Source organism: Monodelphis domestica, chromosome 4, assembly GCF_027887165.1.
Source record: "Monodelphis domestica isolate mMonDom1 chromosome 4, mMonDom1.pri, whole genome shotgun sequence".
In the NCBI taxonomy this organism is placed as follows: Eukaryota; Metazoa; Chordata; class Mammalia; order Didelphimorphia; family Didelphidae; genus Monodelphis; species Monodelphis domestica.
In genome coordinates this window covers 2445824-2468335 of record NC_077230.1, presented here as the reverse complement: position 1 = coordinate 2468335, position 22512 = coordinate 2445824, and the positions used below count along the sequence as shown (strand labels likewise).

Genomic DNA, 22512 nt, shown 5'->3' with positions numbered 1-22512 from the left:
TTCATTTCAACATAATTTGTTTCTTATATATTGTGTTGCATACATTTAAGTAGCTTGCCTAAGAAGAGGTCTGTCAGAATGCCCAGGATGGAAAAAGGTTTCAAAGGCTTTTTCTTCCACTTGCTGCAGAGGGCCTTCAGTCATCTGCTAGAGAAAGAGCATGCGGACATCGGCTCCAAATGTGTCCAGCTTGAATTCCTTTGGGGGGTGCAGAACAAGTCAAGATCGTTTTCCAACACACTTAGCAGCTCCCCAAAGCACTCGGATGTCTGTTCTGTCTACACTGACCTGGTTATCAAGTATGGGAACCAGACAGAAGTCTGGCGCATCTTCGACCGAGAGAGTGGCACATCTGATCCTGGCTGCCAGGTGGATGAAATTCTTCTTCAGATGGTACCTAGACTATGAGAAACAGGATGACACAGCTAAGACGGTGCAAGCCCTGAACTATGTGGAGGTCAAGAGCACCCTTGTTGAAAGCTAGTGACTGACTCAAAAGCCAATCCAGGGTGTACGAGCATCTTTCCAATAATCCCTTCTGGAGGTTGGACATGAGAAGTATTTTTTAAAAATCATTAGTTGGGAAAGAAATGTGTTTCAGGGATTTATCTCAGTGTTGTTTGTGGTGACACAGGGGAGCCATGTAAACACAAGAAATGGCCCACCCTTAGCAGAACTTCTGTCTGCATATATGCATGTGTTTGTGGGGGTGTATGCGCTTCTGAATGTATGTGTATGGAATAGCACACATATATTAATCGTGGTCAACGTTTCATATCATTTTTCTGAACTTTTGTTTCTTTTTCATTTGTTTTAAGGAATGCTTGGGTGAGAGAGGAACAATATATGATGAAATAGCGAACATAAACACAAAATATAATTTTTAAAAGAGGAAAAAACTCTTAGAACATAATGCTAATAATCTTGGCTATAGAATTTAGACATTGCGAACATCTTTTGCAAAAATTGGCTACACTAAGTTATAGCATTTACATGAAATCAAACAGCCCAGAGAGTTTAGCCCTGTAATACTTTTAGAAGACAGCCAATTTCAGAATGCCATCCCCAGACTTGGTAGAATAATTTTTAATAGTCATATTTTTCTTCCTCTTTAAATTTTATTTAAAATTCTTTTAATTGTGGAAGAATCAAGTGCTTCTTTTGTTCAAATATTGTTGCTATCGTCATGCATCTCTGAGTTCACAGTGTTTGGATGATAGTGAAAAATTCCACTAAATCCTCTGATTCTTAATGATTGCTCAGACCTCAGGGAAACAGCCCACCCCTCCAGTACAGACCTTACTGAGGTACGTCCCTTCTAAAGGTGAACCTTGATCGTCTTCTCCCATATTTAATCAAAGTCACTTTTTCACAGGTAAATTATTACAACTCACCAAATTAACGAAAGAGAATTTCTATCCTATGTAAGCTCCGATTGGTTGCTGAATTCATAACTGAGAGATTGCCAGAGATTAAGATCAACTACCCATCTACCTATGCAAATATATGTAAACCTATACATATTCACCAATACTTCTACTGGATCCATATTTCCCTAGGGAATCAGAAACAGCAAAATGCAATAATTTGGCAAACATGGTAACCAAATCTATGTCACCGATAAATTTCCACTCTATTTTTTTAAATGAAAACAGGCCTAGCCACACTGGTGGGCTGAATAATTAAAGGGCACAAAGACACTTGTCTCACCTAACAAATAGCGAATACAATTGGATCCAAACCAGTCTTTCAAATAAGTCAGATAGGTTTTAGAAATTGCGAATCCCTGCCCAAGAAAGGTCTTGCTCTTCATTTCATTGTACACCTATCAACCAAAGATCCTACCTACCTCAACTCATCTAGGCACGTATATCCTATTTGAAATTGAAAGGCAGTAGTAGGACAGGAATGTTTCTAGTGTATAGAGGAAAGTAGGTTCCTATCATTCTTGCTATAATTTGCACCATCCTGAAAAACATTGTGAAGACAGGACAAAGGAGAAACTTCCTCCAGGTGGGCTTGAATATCTATCATCAACCTTTCTCAACTGACAAGAGTCTAAAGGGTATGAGCATATTGTAGTGATTGTGTGTATATATTTTAATCAGGCAGAGGCTTTTCCTGTCTGAAAGGTTACACTTATTAACATTAATCAAGATCCTTTTGAATTAGGTGTTTTCTATATAGGTACCTTATACCACAGCTATATTAATAACTCTAGGCAGAATGTGACAACTTTGGAAGAAATACATGGACAAAAGCAGTTGGCAAATGTGGCCTATCAAGTGGATCCTATTTAACTCTGCCTCTTTTCCCTTCTCTCTTTTATTGCTCCCTGCTTACAAAATTGATTTCAGTTGGTCCTAACCATTTAAAGTTTATTTTTACATGTTTTTAAAAATATATCATAGGACATATGTTCCCAACCACAAAATTCTTCCGATTCTAAATCTCTTCCCTGCTATCTGACAACTAGATGAAGAAAATCAACAGTTGCTAAACTATCATGAGAGATTATGTGGTCAAGGAGAGTAATGAGATTGACTCCATCCAGGAACAAATTATTGACAATTTGATTTCAAGGTTCTTCTAATGAAATCACAAGGTCACTTATGAGGCAAAATATTTTTAAAAATCATAGATACCATAATTTAGGATTATAAAGAGTGCAAAATGTTTTAACATCCTTCTCACTTTGTCATTATTGCTTAATTCTTTCTCCCTTTTAACCTACAAAAATGTGATGCTTTCACATATAGAATCAGTAGTGCAAGAGCAACTGTATTGTTTTTTTTTTCATGATTAGACATTTGCTTATTATAATATATAGAACTCTAAGCTCTTAGAATATATTCTTTTTAAGTGATTGAATCAAGTCCTAGGACTTGCGATACGATCAACTGGAAGACCTCTCTACCTATATGGATTCTTTATGAATTCTTCTCTTTGGAATCTTAAATGGATATCTTTTCATGTCTATGGCAAATACCTTTGACAGGCATTTTTCTTCCTATTTCATGGTTTAATTGAATAAATATAAAAAAAAAACATTTCTATTGCTACATCTATCAAAGACTAAAACAGATGAAGTTATTTACCATTACTAATTATGCCATGCACAATATCTATTGACACAGACAACAGTCAATTGACTATTGGCATTGTATTGATTTAAATATAATCATGTATAGGACATTAACAATTATTTTTAATTTAGAAATGGTGATATAAAATACCAATCCTAGTGAAAGATAACCTATAATTTACTAATTTTATTTTGAAATTAAGGCAAAAAACTTGCTATGACTAGTGAGTATTAATGAAGAATATCTAAAGATTCATAGAAATCACATGGAAACAACATGATAGCAAATCAAATAGTCTATACAAAATTGAAAAGAGAGAAACTGTCACAGGAATTCTGAAATATCAACACAGAAATGGCATAAAATAAGTAGAAATATTCATAAAAGGTCAGTAACATGGAGAATGTACTTTGAAGGGAGAATAAAGTCAACATTATGGAATGAGGGGCGCCATTTTTGTATTGGCTTTTTCACAACAGCCATCACAAACACCTAGAAAGTATGCCAAGCTGAATCCTAAATGAGAAAGGTAAGAGCAATTCCCATTAAGTCATTTTTACGACCAGAGCAATTTAGCGAGATAGACAGAGAGGTGTATAGTGTTGTAAGGTTTATAGATTAGCTTTGCTACAAAGCAGGAGATCCAACAGGCCAACATTCTGGAGCTCTGAGAAGGCAGGTCCTGGCTGACAGGCTGTTGCTTTCCATAACAGTCAGAAGAGCAAGGAGGGTTTTTCTGTCTGGTTATTGGGGGGGAGGGGCTAGAGAGCCAGATATTCCCTCTCCTGTGGCTTTTTTTCTTGAGATTCTTGAGATTCCCTGCTGCTGCTGCTGCTGCTGAAGAGTGATTTTCAACAGAGCTGTTGCTGGTGATTTTCTACTGGGATTTCTCCAGCCCCATCAGCAAGAGGACATCAGTTGTGAGACTCCTTTGGTCTTGTTCCTGTTCATACTAGCCCTCCATTAATCTTAAGTAGTAATTAAGGAATTCATTAGGATAGTATAGAAAATGTTAGTGGGTTTAGTGCATTGGCTTTAGGGGTTTAAGATTAGTTCTTCCAATTCCCTCCCTTTCCTTCCCTTAGCTTAATAAATAGTTAATTAGTTATAAGTTATTTATTTAAGTGCCTATTATTCTGCCCACCTATTTCAATAGACACCGAAATGGAAATTAACGTTGAATACAGTCCAGGAGCTGCAGCAGTCACAGAGGATGAGAGTAAAGCAGCACCAAGCTGTAGTGGCAGCAAGAATGGTAGGAAACAACCTAGCACCCTCGCATGGTAAGGCATGAACACTTGGGAAGAAAGAGATCCCAGCACGCCCTTGCACTAGCATTGGAAATAGAAAGAGATACTGTTGATGCGAGCTCTGTTTCCTATTACCTGTCTGGATCACAGTTCTAAGGTGGAAAACCTGACATGAGGGAACAGGGACTTACTTATGTTAAGAACAAAGAGCAAGGTATAGAAGCATAGCTAAGTGAAAGTGAGACCAAGTCAAAGGGTTCCAAACTTTAGTACAACATATATTTTAAAAAATATTTCATAGGACATATGTTCCCAACCATAAAATGCTTCAGATTCTAAATCTCTTCCCTGCTATCAGACAACTAGATGAAGAAAATAAACGAAGGCAGGCAATCAAAAACAAGGGGAAGCCAGCAATTCAGTCACTCAACCTACAGAATTTTTTATTATTTTAATTGTGATTGAATCTAGATGAATTCTATGCAAACACAAAAACACACAATCCAGAAGATGAAATAGGGACAAGACTTTGCAGAGTAGAGACCTGGATGTCAGGAAAGAGACAGTCTCCTGGATCATGCCATTTTGGAAATTCCAAAAAATTATAGATCTCTGAAGGGACCATGAAAACAGCAAGACATAAAAGAGAGGAATTTAGGTCAGACATCTACAACTACAACCACCCCCTTGGAGGTGAGCAGAGAACAATAGTAGGAGCAGGAAAAATGAACAAACTGAAAAACAACCTGAAAAGGATAAAAAAAATTGACAGGAAACCCTGTTTAAACAGAGGGCAAAAATGACTTGAAAATATCTACAACCAAAACTTCAAAAGAAAAAGACTGAAGATCAGACATAAGCCAACCAAAAATTCCTAGAAGAGATAAAGTATTGTAAGGGCAAAATAAAAAGATTTTTTAAAAAACAAAGGTTTAAGTAGAAGAACCTAGAATAAGGTCAAAACCCAGAAGGCAAAGCCAAGATGGTGGAGTAGTGGCAGCAACCAAGCCAAATTCTCCCCAAATTTCCATTCAATATGAAAATAACATGGCTAATTGAATTCTGGAACATCATACCCAATAGAAGGTCTATGTAAGATATTTTTCCATCCAAAGACAATTTATGTAGTTTGGAAGAGAGGTCTATGATACCAGGATAGGATTGTTCCAAAGTGCATGTGATAGGAATACCAGCAATGGACCACTGGGATAGCTGCAATAGCAACAGCAATAACTTTGAGAAGTCTCCATCCAGACCTGGCAAATGGATTGGACAAATAGTCAGAAAGTGATTACAGAGGATCTTGTGATTGCACTAGACAAAAGACACGGTGCTATTTGTCAATTCAATTGCCCATTCTCCATTATAGATAACAATTCCAGAACATAAAGAAGCACTGGTGCTTGTGGCTTCAGGGGAGCAGAGGCCCTTCCTGGTTAAAGAAAAGACTACAGACAAGGAGAGCAGCGACTATACATGGATCAACTCAACTTGGAAGTACTGAAAACTGACAAATTCCCCAAACTGGCTCTGAAAACATCAACATAGAAGAGCCTGACACTTATTGTAGTACCTCCATATCCCCAGGTGAACAGAGATCAACTTTAACATAAAGTTCAAAGTCATGAAATAGGCTAAAATAATAAACGAAAATTTTTAGAAGAATGTAAACATAAAAAGGTGAAGTGTGCAGGATACCTTCACAAAAATTGGCCATCCATTAAAAGCCTCACAAACAGATCAAGAGCAGAAATATCAACTGTATCCCTTTAAGAACATAATTTAATAAAAATTTTATTCATAAAAGGTATTGGAAAAATAGATGAAAACTTATTGGAGACTAAATAATATAATTGAGAAGAATAACAATGAGATAACATTCTAAATGTTGTGGGATAAAGAAAAACCAGTGCTTAAAATTATGTCTCTCACAAATATATACATAAAAAGAGAATATCAATGAATTTGGTATACAATAAACAATTCTACATCTCTAATTAAATATGAAATTGGAAATCCTGAGAATTCAAGGATATTTTATACATGCATTATAGGAAAATGGTCGAATAGGACAGGAAACTTTCTTGCCTTGCTAACACCCTCCACAAGCAACCAAAAATAACTCCATAAAATCAGCATTAAAAATGACCAAAATAGATGAGTCTGAAATGAGCTGAACAACCAAGGAAAAACAAAGAAGAGGCTTTCTGACATGCCCGACTTCTGTCTCACCTGGGCAAACAGAGGGAACCAATAAAGCAGCCTCAGAGGCAGGATCAGCAACCTTATTTTGTTTGCCAGGCCAGGGGAGACTGTATCCCTGAGGATACCACTAGACTCTGAATATGTAGGGGGAGAGTCTTGGGAGCAGCTGCGGCTGCTGAAGCTTCGGTTCAGGAAACCCCAATAGACCTGAAGGAATGAACACTTTGAAGTTGATGGGTGCCAGACCTTAATAGCAGAAACTCAAGCTTCATTGCTAACAGACAAGAGGCTTTGGAGGCCTGAAAAATAAAGCCTGGACACCTGCTCTGTCCAGAGTTGTGGTGCTAGGAGGGAAGTGCACTTTGGTGAGTGTGTTTTCTAAGGGACTGAAACCCTGTCAGTTTTCATCATTTCCATTAAATTGGAGTCAGGTTGTGGACACAGAGGGAGGCAGACTGGATGCTTTCAGTTGAAGTAGCAAAAAAAAACCCCCACGGGCTCTGACTGGAGAACCTGAGGTCAAACATGGACTTTTACTTAAGCTAGTAACTGGGAGGACATCTGACTAGACTATTAAAAACTTTAATAATTAAATAAGACCTTAGAAAAAACAAACACACAAAACATCCTGAAACCTGAAAGAATATATATCAACAAAATAGGATGGGGGGGAGTCAACAATTAACCCTACTGGCTTGGCTGATAATATTTAAGAAATCAAAAATTTTGTTTTAAATGAGCAAGTAAAGAAGAAAGAATCCAACTGTTGATATTGAAAGAACCCAATTATGGGGACAGACAAGATCTTGGCTCAAACTCAGAGGACACCAAAGTAAAAACATTTACTTAAAACCAGCAAAAAAGATATAAGAGGCCACAAGCTCAAAAAAAGTTTTTTGTAAGAGCTTTAAAAAGTCCTCAAAGACTAAATGAGAAAGATAGAGGAAAAATTAGAAAAAAATAAGAGCAATACAAGAAGATTGTAAAAGATCACCCAAATAAAAAAAAAGAGATATAGAAAGTTATGGAAGAAAATAATGTATTACAAAATAGAACTGGGCAAGGAGAAGTTAACAATTTCCTAACAACAAGAAATAATAAAGCAGAATCAAAAGAATGAAATAGAATATTCTCTTATAAGAAGAGAATTAGAAACATCTTACAATAAAAACAAGTGACCTGTGAAATAGATCAAGGACAGACAATATAAGAATATTTGGACTCCCAGGAAGTTACAATTTTAAAAATGAGTTTAAACAATATACTCTAAAAAAATGCCCAGAAGTTTTAGAAATAGAGGGCAAAATAGAACTTTTTAACTCTACTTATTCAGAGACTCAAAGATGAAAATACATAGAAATGGCATTGCTAAGTTCCATTGCCTCCAGGTTAAGGAGAAAAAATATATAAGCAACAAGAAAGAACAAAAAAAAAAGCAATTCAAATACTTTGGAGCTAGAGGCAGAATAGCACAAAACTTGGGAACCACAACATAAAAAGGATTCAGGACATGGAGGACAACATTTCACAGAGAAAAATAACTAGGCTTATAACCAGGAATAACATATCCAGTAAACATGAACATAATTATAAAATTCGGGGAAAGAGGATACATAATGAGCTAAAGATGTTTCTACTCTTCCTGGAGGAAAACACAGAACTCAGCATACCATTTTGTAATGAAAATAAAAAATATAAAAGGCTAATAATAAGCAACCCAAAATGTCAAATTGTTTGATTCTGCTATGGAGAAATGTCTTCTATGCTCCTATGAATGGTATAATTGCCTCTATATTAGAACAGACTAGGAGGAGGCAGGGTGGAATGGAGGTCTGATATGTAAGAGGAATGAGTGGAGGAACTACCACGGAGAAGGGGATGAGGGTACTAGAACCAAACTCTCATAAAAGATATGATAAAGAAAGTTCATTCACAAGTAGAAAGGTAAAGATTTTTTTTAACACAGAGAGAATAGAAGGGAAAGAGGATATGATAGAGAAGAGACTGGGAGTTCCTTTGGGGAGTAAGAGAATAAGGGAAGGAAAGGTCTCTTAAGAAAGGACGACAATGAGATAAGAAAAATGAAGGAAAGGAGGAATGCATAGAAGGAAGTATATATGAAGAGGTGAGGAGATGAGACAAAAAACAAATAAGATGGCACAATTGGAAGATAAGGAAGGGACTTGGAGAAAGGTGGATCAAATAAGAATTAAAGGTAAGGAGGAAGGGATAAGTAATAACTTGTACAAGTGGGTTAATTTGGAAGTGGGAGCATAAGGGGAGAGATAAGGGATGATGATCTTTGGGAAAGGATGTGAATAGGAGAGGTATTGGTTAAAGGAAATTGGCCATCTGAAGAGGGGTACAGCAGAAAGGAAGAGTGGACCAAACAATGAGGAGGAACAGAGTAGATGGAAATGCACAACTAGTACCTATGACATTGATATAATCGGATAAATTCACATGTCAGTGAAGCTGAGTATAAGTGTACAAGAAAAAATGATATGTAATGAACTAAAGAACTTTCAGCTATTCTTGAGGAAAGACGCAGAACTGAATAAAAAATTTAACACAGAGAAGTCATAAGGTGAACATGAAAAATTAATGATAAAGGACTCAGTAATGTTAAATTGCTTATTTCTTAAATGGGAAAATGTCATCTGTAGCCTTTAAGAATATCATTTCTTGGCTAGTTTGAAGACTACATGTAGATAGAAAGCTTGAGGTTGATTTTAATATAATGGAAAACAAAAACTTAAATAAATAAAGAGATATAATTATGGCACAAAAAAAGGCATGAGTGGACTGTTATTTATGAGAGAATTGTTACAGTGAAGGGGAGAAGAGGGTGGAAGGCCATTGTGCTAGAACCTTATTCTTGACATATTCTTGACCTTAAAGTGGAAACAATACATACATCTATAAGAGTTAGACTTCTTACATTACAGAGGGAAAAAAATGTGAGAATATAGGATAAGAAATGGAGGAGTTTTAGAAGGGCATGTAAATTGAAAGAAAAGAGAGAAAGACAATAAAGAAAGGGATGGGTTCTAAGAATGAAGTTCATATTAATAATTAGGAGCGCAAAGAGAGAGAATAAGAGGGTTCTTAAAAGACTGGGCGGAATAAAAATTAGGAAGGAAAGAATAAGGGATAAGGGAGGTACCCATAGAGAGGAAAGTTGATTTAGAACTAGGAAGGCAAGGAGAAAGGACAGAAAGGGTGTCTTAGAAGAAGTGCTAATTAGGGAAACAGTGGTCAGAAGAAAATTAGACTTCTGAAGGAGAATAGAATAAAAAGAACATGATAGAAGACAAATGATGAAGAAAATAGAATGGAGAGTGCACAAGTATCAATTATAACTTTGAATATGAATGGGATTAAATCATGCATAAAATATAAATGGATGGCAAACTGGATCAAAAACCAATACCTGACAATATGCTATTTCAATGCCATATTTTAAAAAGAGAAACTTAAATAAAGTAAAAAGCAAAATTTACTATGCTTCAGATGATAATGAAAAAGTAGGGGTAGCAATCATTATCTCATACAAAGTTCCACCTAACGTATGTTTAATTAAGAAAGAAACAGGGGGAAAGTAGCATAGGTAATAAAGCATTATCAATATTAAATGTATATGCTTTAAATGTTTTAGGGTCCAGAATTTTAAAGGAAAAGGTAAATGAATTATAGTTTGAAATATATAGCAAAATAATAATAATGGGTGACTTTAAACTTCCCCTCTTAGAAGTGGGTAAATCTAACCCAAAAATAAATGAGAAAAAACAAGGAGATGAATAGAATCTTGGATAAGTTAAATATGTTAGCTACCTGGAGAAAACCAAATGGAATATAAAGAAATATACATTTTTCTCAATGCTACATGATATCTTTACAAAAATTTATGTGTAACAGGGCAAAAAACCTTATAGTTAAATAAGCAGTAATATTAAATGAATAATTTTCATATCACAATTCAATAAAAAGTATATTTAATAAGGGACCATGTGAATACAGTAAAAATTAATTAAAGCCTAAAAAACTTAAACTTAAAAATGAGTGGATTAAAGATCATCAAAACAAAAAATATTAAAAAGAATGATAATGCGATAGCAAATCAAACCTAACAGATATAGTTAAAGCAGAAATTTGAGCAAAACATATCTTTAAATGTTTATAGTAATAAAATAGAGAAAAATCAATCAATGAATTAGGAATGCAATTTATAAAACTAGAAAAAATTAAAAATCTCCAACTAAATACCATATTGGAAGTCTTAAAAAGTAAAGGCAATATTAATAAAACTGACTATAAATAATAGATTAAATAATGTATTTGTTTTATGAAGAAAGCAACAAAATCGATAAACCATTGGTTAGTCAAAAACCATTGGTTTTAAAAAGCGAGAAGAAAACCAAATCATCAGCATCACAAATTAAAAGGGTGAATATACCACTAATGAAAATGAAGTCAAAGCAATTATTTGGACTTATTTTGCCTGATTACATAATAACAAATTTAATAATGTAAGTGAAATGGAGGCATACTTACAAAAATACAATCTGCCAGGACTATCAGAAGAGGGAATAGAATATCTGAATAAACCTATTTTAGAAAAAGAAATTGAACAAACCATAAATGAACTTCCTAAGAAAAATGCATAAGGACCAGATGAATTTACAAATGAATTCTACCAAATATCTAAAAATCAACTCTTCTCAAATTAAATCATTTTTTTAAAATAGTAGGCAAAGGAGTCCTATCAAACTCTTTATAAAACAGATATGGTGCTGATACCAAGATGAAGAAAGTTTAAAAAAAAAGTGAAAGTAATGTATAGATCAATTTAATGAATATAGATGCAAAAATCCTAAATAAAATACTTCAAGAATACAATATATCACAAAAATCACATATTGTGATTAAACAGGATTTATGTCAAGAGTGTAGAGATGGTTTAATATAAGGAAAATTATCAACATAATTGGATATCAATAAGAAAATTAATTTTAAATCATATTATTATTTTAATAATTTAATAATAAATAAAATAAATTTAATAATTTAATAAAATAAATTATTTTAATAGAAACAGAACAAGTTTTTCACAAAATACAACATTTAATTCATATTAAAATCACTGGAAAACATAGGTAAAAGTGGAATTTTAATGATAAGAAGAATCTACCTAAAAGCATCAGTAATGGGGATAAGCTAGAAGCCTGCCCAATACCAAAAGTGATTGAAGGATGCCCTTATTATTATCACCAATGTTCTTTTAATATTGTAGTTGTAAAGTCAGCAAATGAGTAATGAGAGAAAGAAATTTAAGGAATGAGAATGGGCAAAATGGTAATAAAAACTATCCCTTTTTGCACAAAACATGGTGGTAAGTAAATGTAGAAAAGCCTCAAGATTCAACAAAAAGGTAAATTGAAAATATAAATAATTTAGCATGGAATATAAAATAAATGCACATAAATATCAGCATTCCCATATATCACTAACAAATATCTGCAAGAAGAGATAGAAAGAGATCATTAATTTTAAGTAACCATAGATAGAATAAAATTGATGGAAATGTACCCAACAAAATGAATACAGAAACTACATAAGTATAATTATGAAACAGTTTTTACACTAATAAATTTGGATTTAAATAATTGGGAAAATATTAATTGTTCATGGGTAGGCAGAGCCAAAATGATTAAATTGGCAACCCTGCCTAACCTAATCTGTTTATTCAATGCCTTCCCAACCACATTACCAAAAAATATTTTATTGATCTGGAAAAAATAAAAACAAAATTCATTTGGAAGAACAAGAGGTCAAGATTATTAAAGGAATTAGTGGAAAAATGTAAAGGAAGAATGTATAGCATTACCAGATTGTAAACTTCTATAAAACAGTAATTATCAAAGCTGTCTGGCATTGGCTAAAAAATAGAAACAAACAAACAAACAAACAAACAAAGATTAGTGGAACAGAATAGACATACAAACCACAGAAGTAAAAAGATTACAGTAACCTTGTATTTGACAAAGGCAAAGATTCAACTTTTGGAGATAAAAATTCACTATTTGGTAAATAAATTGTTGGAAAACAGTATAAATCAATGTCATATACCACTTAGTAAGATGAGATCAAAACTAATTCATGACCTGCACGTAAACGGAGATAACATACACAAATTAGAAAAATGGGGAACATATTCCCTATCAGATTCATGGATAGGAAAAGAATTTATGGGGGAAGAAGAGATAGAAAGCATTGTGAGATATAAAATAGATTATTTGAATTACATTAAATTAAAACATTTTTGCACAAATAGAACTGATATAGTCAAGATTTTTTAAAAAGCAGAAAATTGGGTGAAATATATTGTAGTTTCTGAGATAGAGGTCTCATATAACTTTGTCATATTCATAAGAATATAAACCATTCAGAGTATCTAGTTGGCACAGTGGACATAGGGTCAGACTTAGAGAGAGGAAGTAGTGAGTTTAAATCTGGTCTCAGATACCTCCTAGTTGTGTGACCCAGGACAAGTCATTTAACCCTAGTTTCCTAGCCCTTACTGCTCTTCTGTCCTGTAGCCAACACTTAATATTGATTCTAAGATGGAAGGTAAAGATTTTTAAAAATGATACAAGACTTTTTTCAATTTAAATGATCAAAAGATATGAACAGCTTTTGAATAAAGAAATCAAAGCCATAAATAGTCATATGAAACATTATCTAAAGAATTAGTGATTAGATAGATTTCAGAATAATTCTGATGTATCATCTCACCTCTATTATACTGGCCAAAATAATAAAAGAATAAAATGATGCATGATGGAGGAGATGTGGAAAAATGAGGACACTGTTGGTGGAATTGTGAACTGATCCAGTCATTTTGGAAAGCTATCTTGAATTATGACTAAGCAGTTATAAAACTGGGTATATAATTTAGTAATACCACTGTTATGTCTATTTTCCAAGGTGATCAAAGAAAAAGGAAAAGAACCTCTATGTCATAAAATATTTATAATGGTTCTCTTTGTGGTGGCAAAGAACTAGAAATTAAGGGAATGCCCCTCAATTGAGGAATGGCTTAACATGTAGTATATGACTATGATGGAATAGTACTGCACTGTAAGAAATAATGAGCATGTTACTTTTTTAAACACATGTAAAGTCCTTCATGAAAAGCAAAATGACAGCTACAGAATAAATGTTTAAAGAATAATTTGTGAATGACCATCTCTAGAGGAAGAAGTTATAAATAGAAACACAAAATATGTAATTTACATACACATAAAAATTAATAAAATAAAAATTATCAAATAGCAAATTAAAGAGGAAGAAGGTTTTAAGATAAAATAAGAGCAGTAGAGGAAAATAGGGGAAGTAATGAGAGGCATTTGAGAAAGTTATTTAAAAAATAATAGCTTTGGAAAAATAATAAATCCTGAAAATCCTGAAATAACTCTTAAAATTATAATTGGGCAAATTAAAACTGACTCCATAATACATAAAAAATTAAAATAAACTAAAAAGACTGAAAAAAAATTTAAAATGTGAAATATATCACAGGAAAAAGAACCTTCCTAGAAAATAGATTGATAAAAGATAATTTAAGATTTATTGAGCTACTTGAAATTCATAATTTAAAACTATCCTAGATACAATATTTCAAGTAATTATAATGAAAAATTATAGAGATATTGTAGAACAAAATGGTCATTTGAAATGAAAGAAATCTACCTTTCACCTCCCCAAAATCCCAAAATAAAAACTCACAAGAATATTATAACTGTATTCCAGAGATCCTAATCCAAGAAGAAAATATTGCAAGCAGTGAGAAAGAAACCATTTAAATATCATAGAATCAGAGTCAGGATCACACAACATTTATTTATTAACATTTATTAAAAGAATGAATGGTTTGGAATGTGAAGGAACAGAAGGAAAGCATTCCTGATAAAAAGAGCGGAGATGAATAGAAAATTTGACATTCAAACATAAGATTCAAAAAAAGCATACCAAGGTAAAAATGAATGAGAATTCCTGAGGTCAAGCAGTTTATCTTACTATATAGGAAGATGACAGATGTAGCCTCTTAGAAAGTTATTATCACTAAATTTATTAGAAGTCTTAAGACAGAGGGTATAGGTATAAAGCCATTAGATTGAGATAATCTCAAAAGAAAAATGGAACATAGCAAAGAATTTATTGGGATAGGGGAAGAGAAAGAAAGAATGGAGAGAATTGTCTTACATAAATAGAGCATGGAAGCAAGAGTTTATACAACTGAGAGTAGAATGGGTTGGGGAAGTAGTCAACATTTAAATGTCACTCATTTGAACTCATTCAAGGATTTTGTTCACAGTTTCACTTTCCATGGTCATTCCATGGCAAAGGAGAGAAGTAGGAGAGGCACTTCCCCCAGTGGGCAGGTATGTGGCTAGGTGGAGAGAGTCAGGTAAAGGTCTCTTTTCTGTGCCAGAGGACTGTCCTACATAATGCATAGATAGTTCAAGATTAGGAAAACTATCAGTATAATTGACAGTATAAAACAAACAAACAAACAAACAGAAACCATATGAACATTTCAAAAGATACCCCAAAAAAGCATTTGACAAAATACATTATTCATTCCTCTTAAGAATATTAGATGATGGTTGTCAAGGGTGGAGTTAAGATGGTGGAATAAATCAGAGTAGCTCTGAGCCACCATGACAATCCTCTACAACCAATATTAAAACATATCCACAAAATGAATACTGGAGTGAGAGAACCAATAAGGAGAAAGAGTGAAACAACTTTCAAGAAAAGAAAAACCCAAAAGGTAGGCATTGAACATCTACGGCACTGGGGTAATAGGGGAGCAGAGTCAGCAGGAGTCTGTAGCAAGGGGTGAAGAGCAAGCCAAGAACAAGTCACATACCTACACCCCACATCTGCAACCCCAGGTTTAGAACCTAATTCCAAGCCAATATTCAGATCCTGAGATCCTGCCTGGGCAAATAGTGATCCAAACCAACCCACACCTCTTGAAATTGAAAACCTGTGGAGAAGTCCAGAGTCCTAACCCAGGGCAGTCTGGGTTAAAGTGGGCTGATAGGTGTGGACCTAGAGTGAAGCCAGAAATCCCAGTCTGGTTTTGGGATGAGGACATAGTTCACAGTTTTGGGTAGCTAATAGTACTAAGGGAGTTACCAGATCTTTTCACCTAATGTTCAGGGCAGAGCTCCAGTGCAGGGCAATCAGGGGTATGCCTGATTAAAACAAATACACAGTAAGACCAAAACTTACACCTAAGCCCAGAGCTACAATTTAAGTAGTTCCTGACCTGATCAAGATCAAAGTAAGAACAAAAGCTTACAAACAAGACTAAGGCAAGTCTTTGAGTTATCAAGATATCAAAGGTCAATTGAATCAGCATGGGGAGGGGGTTCTTAGAGCTTTAAGCCCTCAGACCATCACTTTATACTACAAGAACTGAAACTGATAAAAGTCAAGGAAGGCCTGAAGTTTAAGAGAGTAATCCAACTTCCCAGAAAACAGAGCCTACCTATAAATAGAAAGGAAAAATGAGAAAACAACAAAAAAGCACCTAACTAAAGGAAAAGTAGAAAAGAGAATGAAAGTGATGCAAGGAGAAATGAAAATAATGCAAGGAGAAATGGACCAGTTGAAAAAGGAAAACCAAAAACTGACAGAGGAAAATCGGGTTTTAAAAATCAAAATTTATCATGAAGAAACTAATGACTTTTTGAGAAAATAAGAAACAATAAAGCAGAATCAAAGGAATGAAAATAATAGAGGAAAACATGAAATATCTTATTTAAAAGGCAATTGACCTAGAAAATAGATCTAGGAGAGACAATTTGAGAATTATTGGACTACCTGAAAACAATGATCAAGAAAAATCCTAGGATATCATATTACAAGAAATTATCAAAGATAACTGCCCCGAGATCCTCAAACAAAAAAAAAATTGAAATTGAAAGAATTCACAGATCACCTCCAGAAAGAAATCCTCAAATGACAACTTCCAGGACTATAATAGCTAAATTCAAGAGCCACCAAGTCAAGGAGAAAATACTTTAAACAGCCAGAAAGAAACAATTCAAATACTATGGAGCTATAATCAGGATCACATAGCAGATTCTACATTGAAGGATCAAAAGGCATGGAATATAATATTCAGGAAGGCAAAAGATTTGGGTTTACAACTCAGAGTCACCCCTCCAGTAAAACTGAGTATGTTCTTTCAGGAGAAAAAATTGACATTCAATAAGATAAAAGATTTGCAAGCATGCTTGATGATTAAGCCCGACAACAAAAAATGTGAAGTCTAAACACGAGACATGAAACACGAGACACAAGAGAAGCTCAAAAAGAAAGAGAAAATTTAAGGGTCTCATTAAGGTCAAAATGTTTCTATTTCTACATGGAAAGAGGACATCTGTAATTCTCAAAAATTACTCTTACTAGTAGAGAAGATAGAAGGAATTTACTCAGAAAGAGGGTGGTGAAATTAGCTGATTATGATGATATGATGAATATCATGATATATTATAATATGGTATATATGTAAATATGATGATATGGAAGTATATGTATGTATGCATATGAATAATTTATAAAAAATTAAGGGGTGAAAAAGAATTTCACTGAGAGAAAAGGGAAAGGAGAAATAGAATGTGGTAAATTACATGACATAAAGAGAGGTGAAAATCACTATATAGAGGGGAGGATAAGGGTGGCAATGACAATGCTTAAATTTACTCCCATTTTAATTGGCTCAGAGAGAGAAAAACAATCATATTCAGTGGGGTATAAAATTCTATCCTACCCTACAAATAAATAAAGGGAAAAAGGAAAATGAAGGGCAGGTATTTAGAGGGAAGGGGAAGTGGAGGGTGGCAAAAAGCAAAATAATGGTGAGGAGGAACAGAGTAAAAGGGAATATAGCAGGATCTAAAGGGGATAACATGATGGAGGGCAAAACACAGTTAGTAATCTTAAAGTTGAATGTGTGTGAGATGAATTTACCCATAAAATGAAAGTGGTTGGAAGAGTGGATTAAAAAATAGAATCCTACTATATGTTGTTTACAAGAAACACATTTGAGGCAGGATGACACATAGATTCAAGGTAAAAGGCTGGAGCAGAATTTATTATGCATCATCTAAAGTAAAAAAAAAAAAGTAGGAGTAGCAATCATGATACCAGACAAAGCTGAAGTAATAATTGATCTAATTAAAAGAGATGAGAAAAGAAATTACATTTTGCTAAAAGGTACTAGAACCAATGAAGTAATATTCTAAACATTTATGTTCCAAATGGTATAGAATCTAGATTTCTAAAGGAGAAATTAAAGGAGCTTAAGGAGGAAATAGATAGTAAGACAATACTAGTAGGGGACCTCAACCTACTCCTTTCAGAACAAGATAAATTAAACTAAAAAATAAATATAAAAGAAGGCAAGTGAATGAAATGTTAGAAAAATCAGAGTTAATAGATGCCTTCAGAAAAATGAACAGGGATAAAAAAGAATACTTTCTTTTCAGCGGTGTATGGTACATATAGGAAGATCAATCACATACTAGGGCACAGAAACATTGCAAACAAATCAGAAAAGCAGAAATAATAAATGAAACTTTTTCAAATCAAATGTGATAAAAAATTATAATTAATAAAGGTCCATGGTAAGGCAAATTTAAAATGAATTGGAAACTAAATAATCTAATCCTTTAAAATTGGTGGGTCAAAAAACAAATCAAAGAAACAATTATGGACTCAATTAAAGAAAATGACAATGAGAAGACAACATATCAAAACCTATGGGATACAGCCAAAGCAGTACGCAAGGGAAAATTTATATCTCTGAGTGACTATAGCAACAAAATGGAGAGTGAAGAGAACAATGAATTGGGCTTGCAAGTTAAAAGATTAGAAAAAGAACACATTAAAAATCCCCAAATAAAAATTCAATTGGAAATCCTAAAAATTAAAGGAGAAATTAATAAAATTGAAAGTAAAAGAACTATTGAACTAATAAATAATACTAGGATCTGGTACTTTGAGAAAACAAATAAAATAAAGTACTGGCAAATAGAATTTTAAAAGAAATAATACAATTATATTAAAAGTATGATGAATAGGCAGTTTTCAGATAAATAAATTAAAACTATCAAAAAGCACATTAAAATGTTCTAAATCTCTCATAATTAGAGAAATTCAAATCAAAACAACTCCGAAGTACCACTTCCCGCTTGGGAGATAGACCAATATGACAATAAAGGAAAATAATAAATGTTGGAGGGGTTGTGGCAAAATTGGGACATTAATGCTTTGCTGGTAGAGTTGTGAATTGATCCAACCATTCTGGAAGGCAATTTGGAACTATGCCAAAAGGGTTTTAAGAGAATGCACACCCTTTGATTCATAAATATCACTACTAGGTTTATACCCTAAAGAGATAATAAGGTAATATGTCTGTAGAAAAATATTCATAGCCATACTTTTTGTGATGGTAAAAAAATTGGAAAATGAGGGGGTGTCCCTTGATTAGGGAATGACTAAACAAATTGTGGTATATGATGTTGGTGAAATATTACTGTTCTGTAAGGAATGAGTAACTGGAGGATTTCTATTTGAACTAGAAGAACCTCAAGGAACTGGTGTATAGTAAAATGAACAGAATCAAGAGAATATTATACACAGAAAGTGAAACATTGTATAATAATACAATGTAATATATTTTGCTAATACAAGACAATCTCAAGGGACTTATGGAAAGAATGCCATCCACATCGAAAGAAAGAACTATGGGAGTCAAAAACAGAAGAAAAATAAACGGCTTCTTGTGTATTTATACAGATATATGATTTGGGGTTTTGGTTTTAAAAGATTGCTCTATTGCAAAAAATATTAGGTATAAGTGATAGCATTTGTATACCCCAGTGGAAGTGCTTGTTGGATCTGGCAAGGGGCATAAAAAAGGGGAGGAAAAGAAAATGAAATGAGCAAACATGGAAAATATTATTAAAAAATTTTAAAGATTAGTAGATGACATTGGAATAAATAGAACTTTCCTTAAAATGGTAGATAATATCTAACTCAAAATATCAGTAAACATTATTTGTAAAGGGAGTAAGCTAGGAGCATTCTCAGTAAGAGTGAGGGTAAAGCAAGGATACCCATTATCATTACTACTATTCATATTGTACTAGAAATTCTAGTCATACCAATGAGAGAAGAAAAGGAAGTAATTAAAATAGGTAAAGAAGAAATACATTTATCAATCTTTGGAGATGATATGATGGCTTAATGAAAGAATCCTAGATAATCAACTTAAAAACTAATAACTTTAGCAAAGTTGCAAAATATAAAATATGCTCAGAAGAAAATCATAAGCACTTCTAATAATTTCAAAGTCCAAAATAAAATATAAAAAAAAAGATTCAAAAGAATTGTAGACATAATGAAATAACTTGGTGGTCTACCTGCCAAAACCAACTCAAAAACTATTTGAATATAATAACAAAACCCTTTTCACATAAAATCAGTTCTAAAGAACTGAAAAAATAATTGCTCATGGGAAGGCTGCCTAAATTTATCTGTTCAATGCCATAATAATCAAACTACCAAAAATGGTTTTATAAGTACTAGAAACAATGGAAAAATTCATCTGGAAGAAAAAAATGTCAAGAGTATTAAGGGAATTAATGAAAAAATGAAGGAAGAGGCCCAGTCATACCAGATCTCAAACTTATAATAAAATGATAATCATTAAAAACAATCTGGTACTAAGAAAGAGAGTAGAGAAACAATGGAATAGATTAGATCATCAACACACAATAATAAATGACCATAGTAATGTAGTGTTTGATAAACCCAAAGTTCCAAGCTTGTGGGAGAATTGACTCTTTTGCAAAAAATACTGAGAAAACAAGAAAGCAGTATGGCAGAAACTAGGTGTGAGGTGATACCTCAGAGTTGTTTTGATTTGCATTCTCTGATTATAAGAGATTTAGAATACTTTTTCATATGCTTATTAATAGTTTTGATTTCTTTAACTGAAAATTGCCTATTCATGTCCCTTGCCCATTTATCAATTGGAGAATGGCTTGATTTTTTGTACAATTGATTTAGCTCTTTATAAATTTGAGTAATTAGACCTTTGTCAGAGATTTTTTTTTATGAAGATTGTTTCCCAATTTGTTGCTTCCCTTCTAATTTTGGTTGCATTGGTTTTGTTTGCACAAAAACTTTTTAATTTGATGTAATCGAAATTATTTATTTTACATTTTGTGATTTTTTTCTAACTCTTGCTTGGTTTTAAAGTCTTTCCTTTCCCAAAGATCTGACATGAATACTATTCTGTGTTCACCTAATTTGCTTATAGTTTCCGTCTTTATATCCACATCATTCACCCATTCTGAGTTTATCTTGGTATAGGGTGTGAGATGTTGATCCAAACCTAACCTCTTTTGTTGAAAAAAGAATACTTTACTCAGTCCTTTATGTTCTGCTTTTATCATGTATACACACATAATAATATGTAGATATGGGTCTATATATGCCCATTCATGTATGTATATTCATATATTAATATATGGAAATATTTTACTAAAGGTATGTATATAGCTATGATTATATGGATATATGTAAATCGATGTATTAATGTAAATATATATTTATATGAAAGAGAAAATGAGAACTATATTAAAAAGTTTATTCCATTGGTCAATTTTTCTATGTTTCATCAAATAGAAGTTATTTTGACAATTACTTGCCTCAGTGAGAAGACATTTGTGTTCTAACCCTCTGAGACCAAGTATTTTATCAATAATTGTTTTATTTAAGCAGAGGCAGGAAAATAAATAGTGAGTACAGATGGAAGCTGGCTGCATATCATGTTCTCAAACCTTCTCTCTGTCTCTCTTGTCTTCTAGTTTCATCAGACTAAATGTCAAAATGAGTTAACCAGCATTCTGTGTATGGCAGAGTGGATGGAATTTATCCATTCTAGGCTACAGAATTGATCCTTGTCTTCTAAGCTTTTATTTTCCCAAGTGGTCCTGTGGCATAGTCAAATGTGAACTAGATCCATAGCATCTGAGTTCAAATAGGATTTCAAATATTCACTACACTTTCCATAGGCATCATTTGTAGGCCTCAGTTTGTAAAATGAGGGGTGGAGTGAAATTCATTCTGTCAATTTATGACATGTCCATAGAACACAGAAAAAACACAGCCTGGTAAAGATGTGTAGAGTAGAAGGAAAGAAGGTTTCTCCTGCCAATCTTCCTTCATGAGCCCAATGGTCATTATATCAGATCCTCCAAACTGTGCCAATTATGTTTTTGAAAAAAGGCTCAAATCCATTCTCAAGCAATGAAGTACTTTGGACCAGATAATACAATTAAATGGTTGATTTACTTAAGCAGTAGCACAAACATCCATTATGAGTGCAGGTGAATGCACCTACAGAGTTCAAGGTTCCATCAGGTCAAAAAAGCCCCAAAGGAGCTGGCAGAGATGCCCTGGTTTGCTTCTGGTAAAGGCTATTCCCTTCCAGATTTCCACACAGCTGAGTATCCACACCTGTGTCCCTGATCATCAACCAGGGGAATAGTTCCTCATTAGCTATTTCCAGCTGCACTATAGTTAATTCCATTCTGCCCTAACACATTATATTTTTCTCCCATTATACTCCATAACTTTAATACATTTTATTGAATATTTACATTAAAAACAATATAATAACCAAATTTATTTATCATTTAAATTAAATTAAATGAATATAAATACTATTAACATTGGTAGTAATTCCAAATCCTTTTGGAATCAGTGTGCTCCACTATTTTGGGTAGCTAAGTGCTATAGTAATTAGAGTGATGGGCCTAGAGTCAGGAAGTATACCCTCCCTGAGTTCAACCTAGCCACGCATGCTTACTAGCTATCTG

The 22512-nt window shown here is 33.4% G+C and overlaps 1 protein-coding gene across 4 annotated transcripts in view; it reads right to left on the bottom strand.

Annotated features, from left to right (window-relative positions):
- Positions 1 to 22512, bottom strand: part of DSCAM (DS cell adhesion molecule) — an 829709-nt gene that overhangs the window by 766707 nt on the left and 40490 nt on the right. For 2 of the 4 annotated variants that reach the window (XM_007493072.2, XM_056825957.1), the window contains exon 2: positions 11096 to 11149. The exons of the other annotated variants lie outside the window; for them this stretch is intronic. In XM_007493072.2, the coding sequence (XP_007493134.1) occupies positions 11096 to 11149 (54 nt within the window). The remainder of the gene's footprint in view (positions 1 to 11095; positions 11150 to 22512) is intronic. 4 annotated transcript variants of the gene reach the window in all.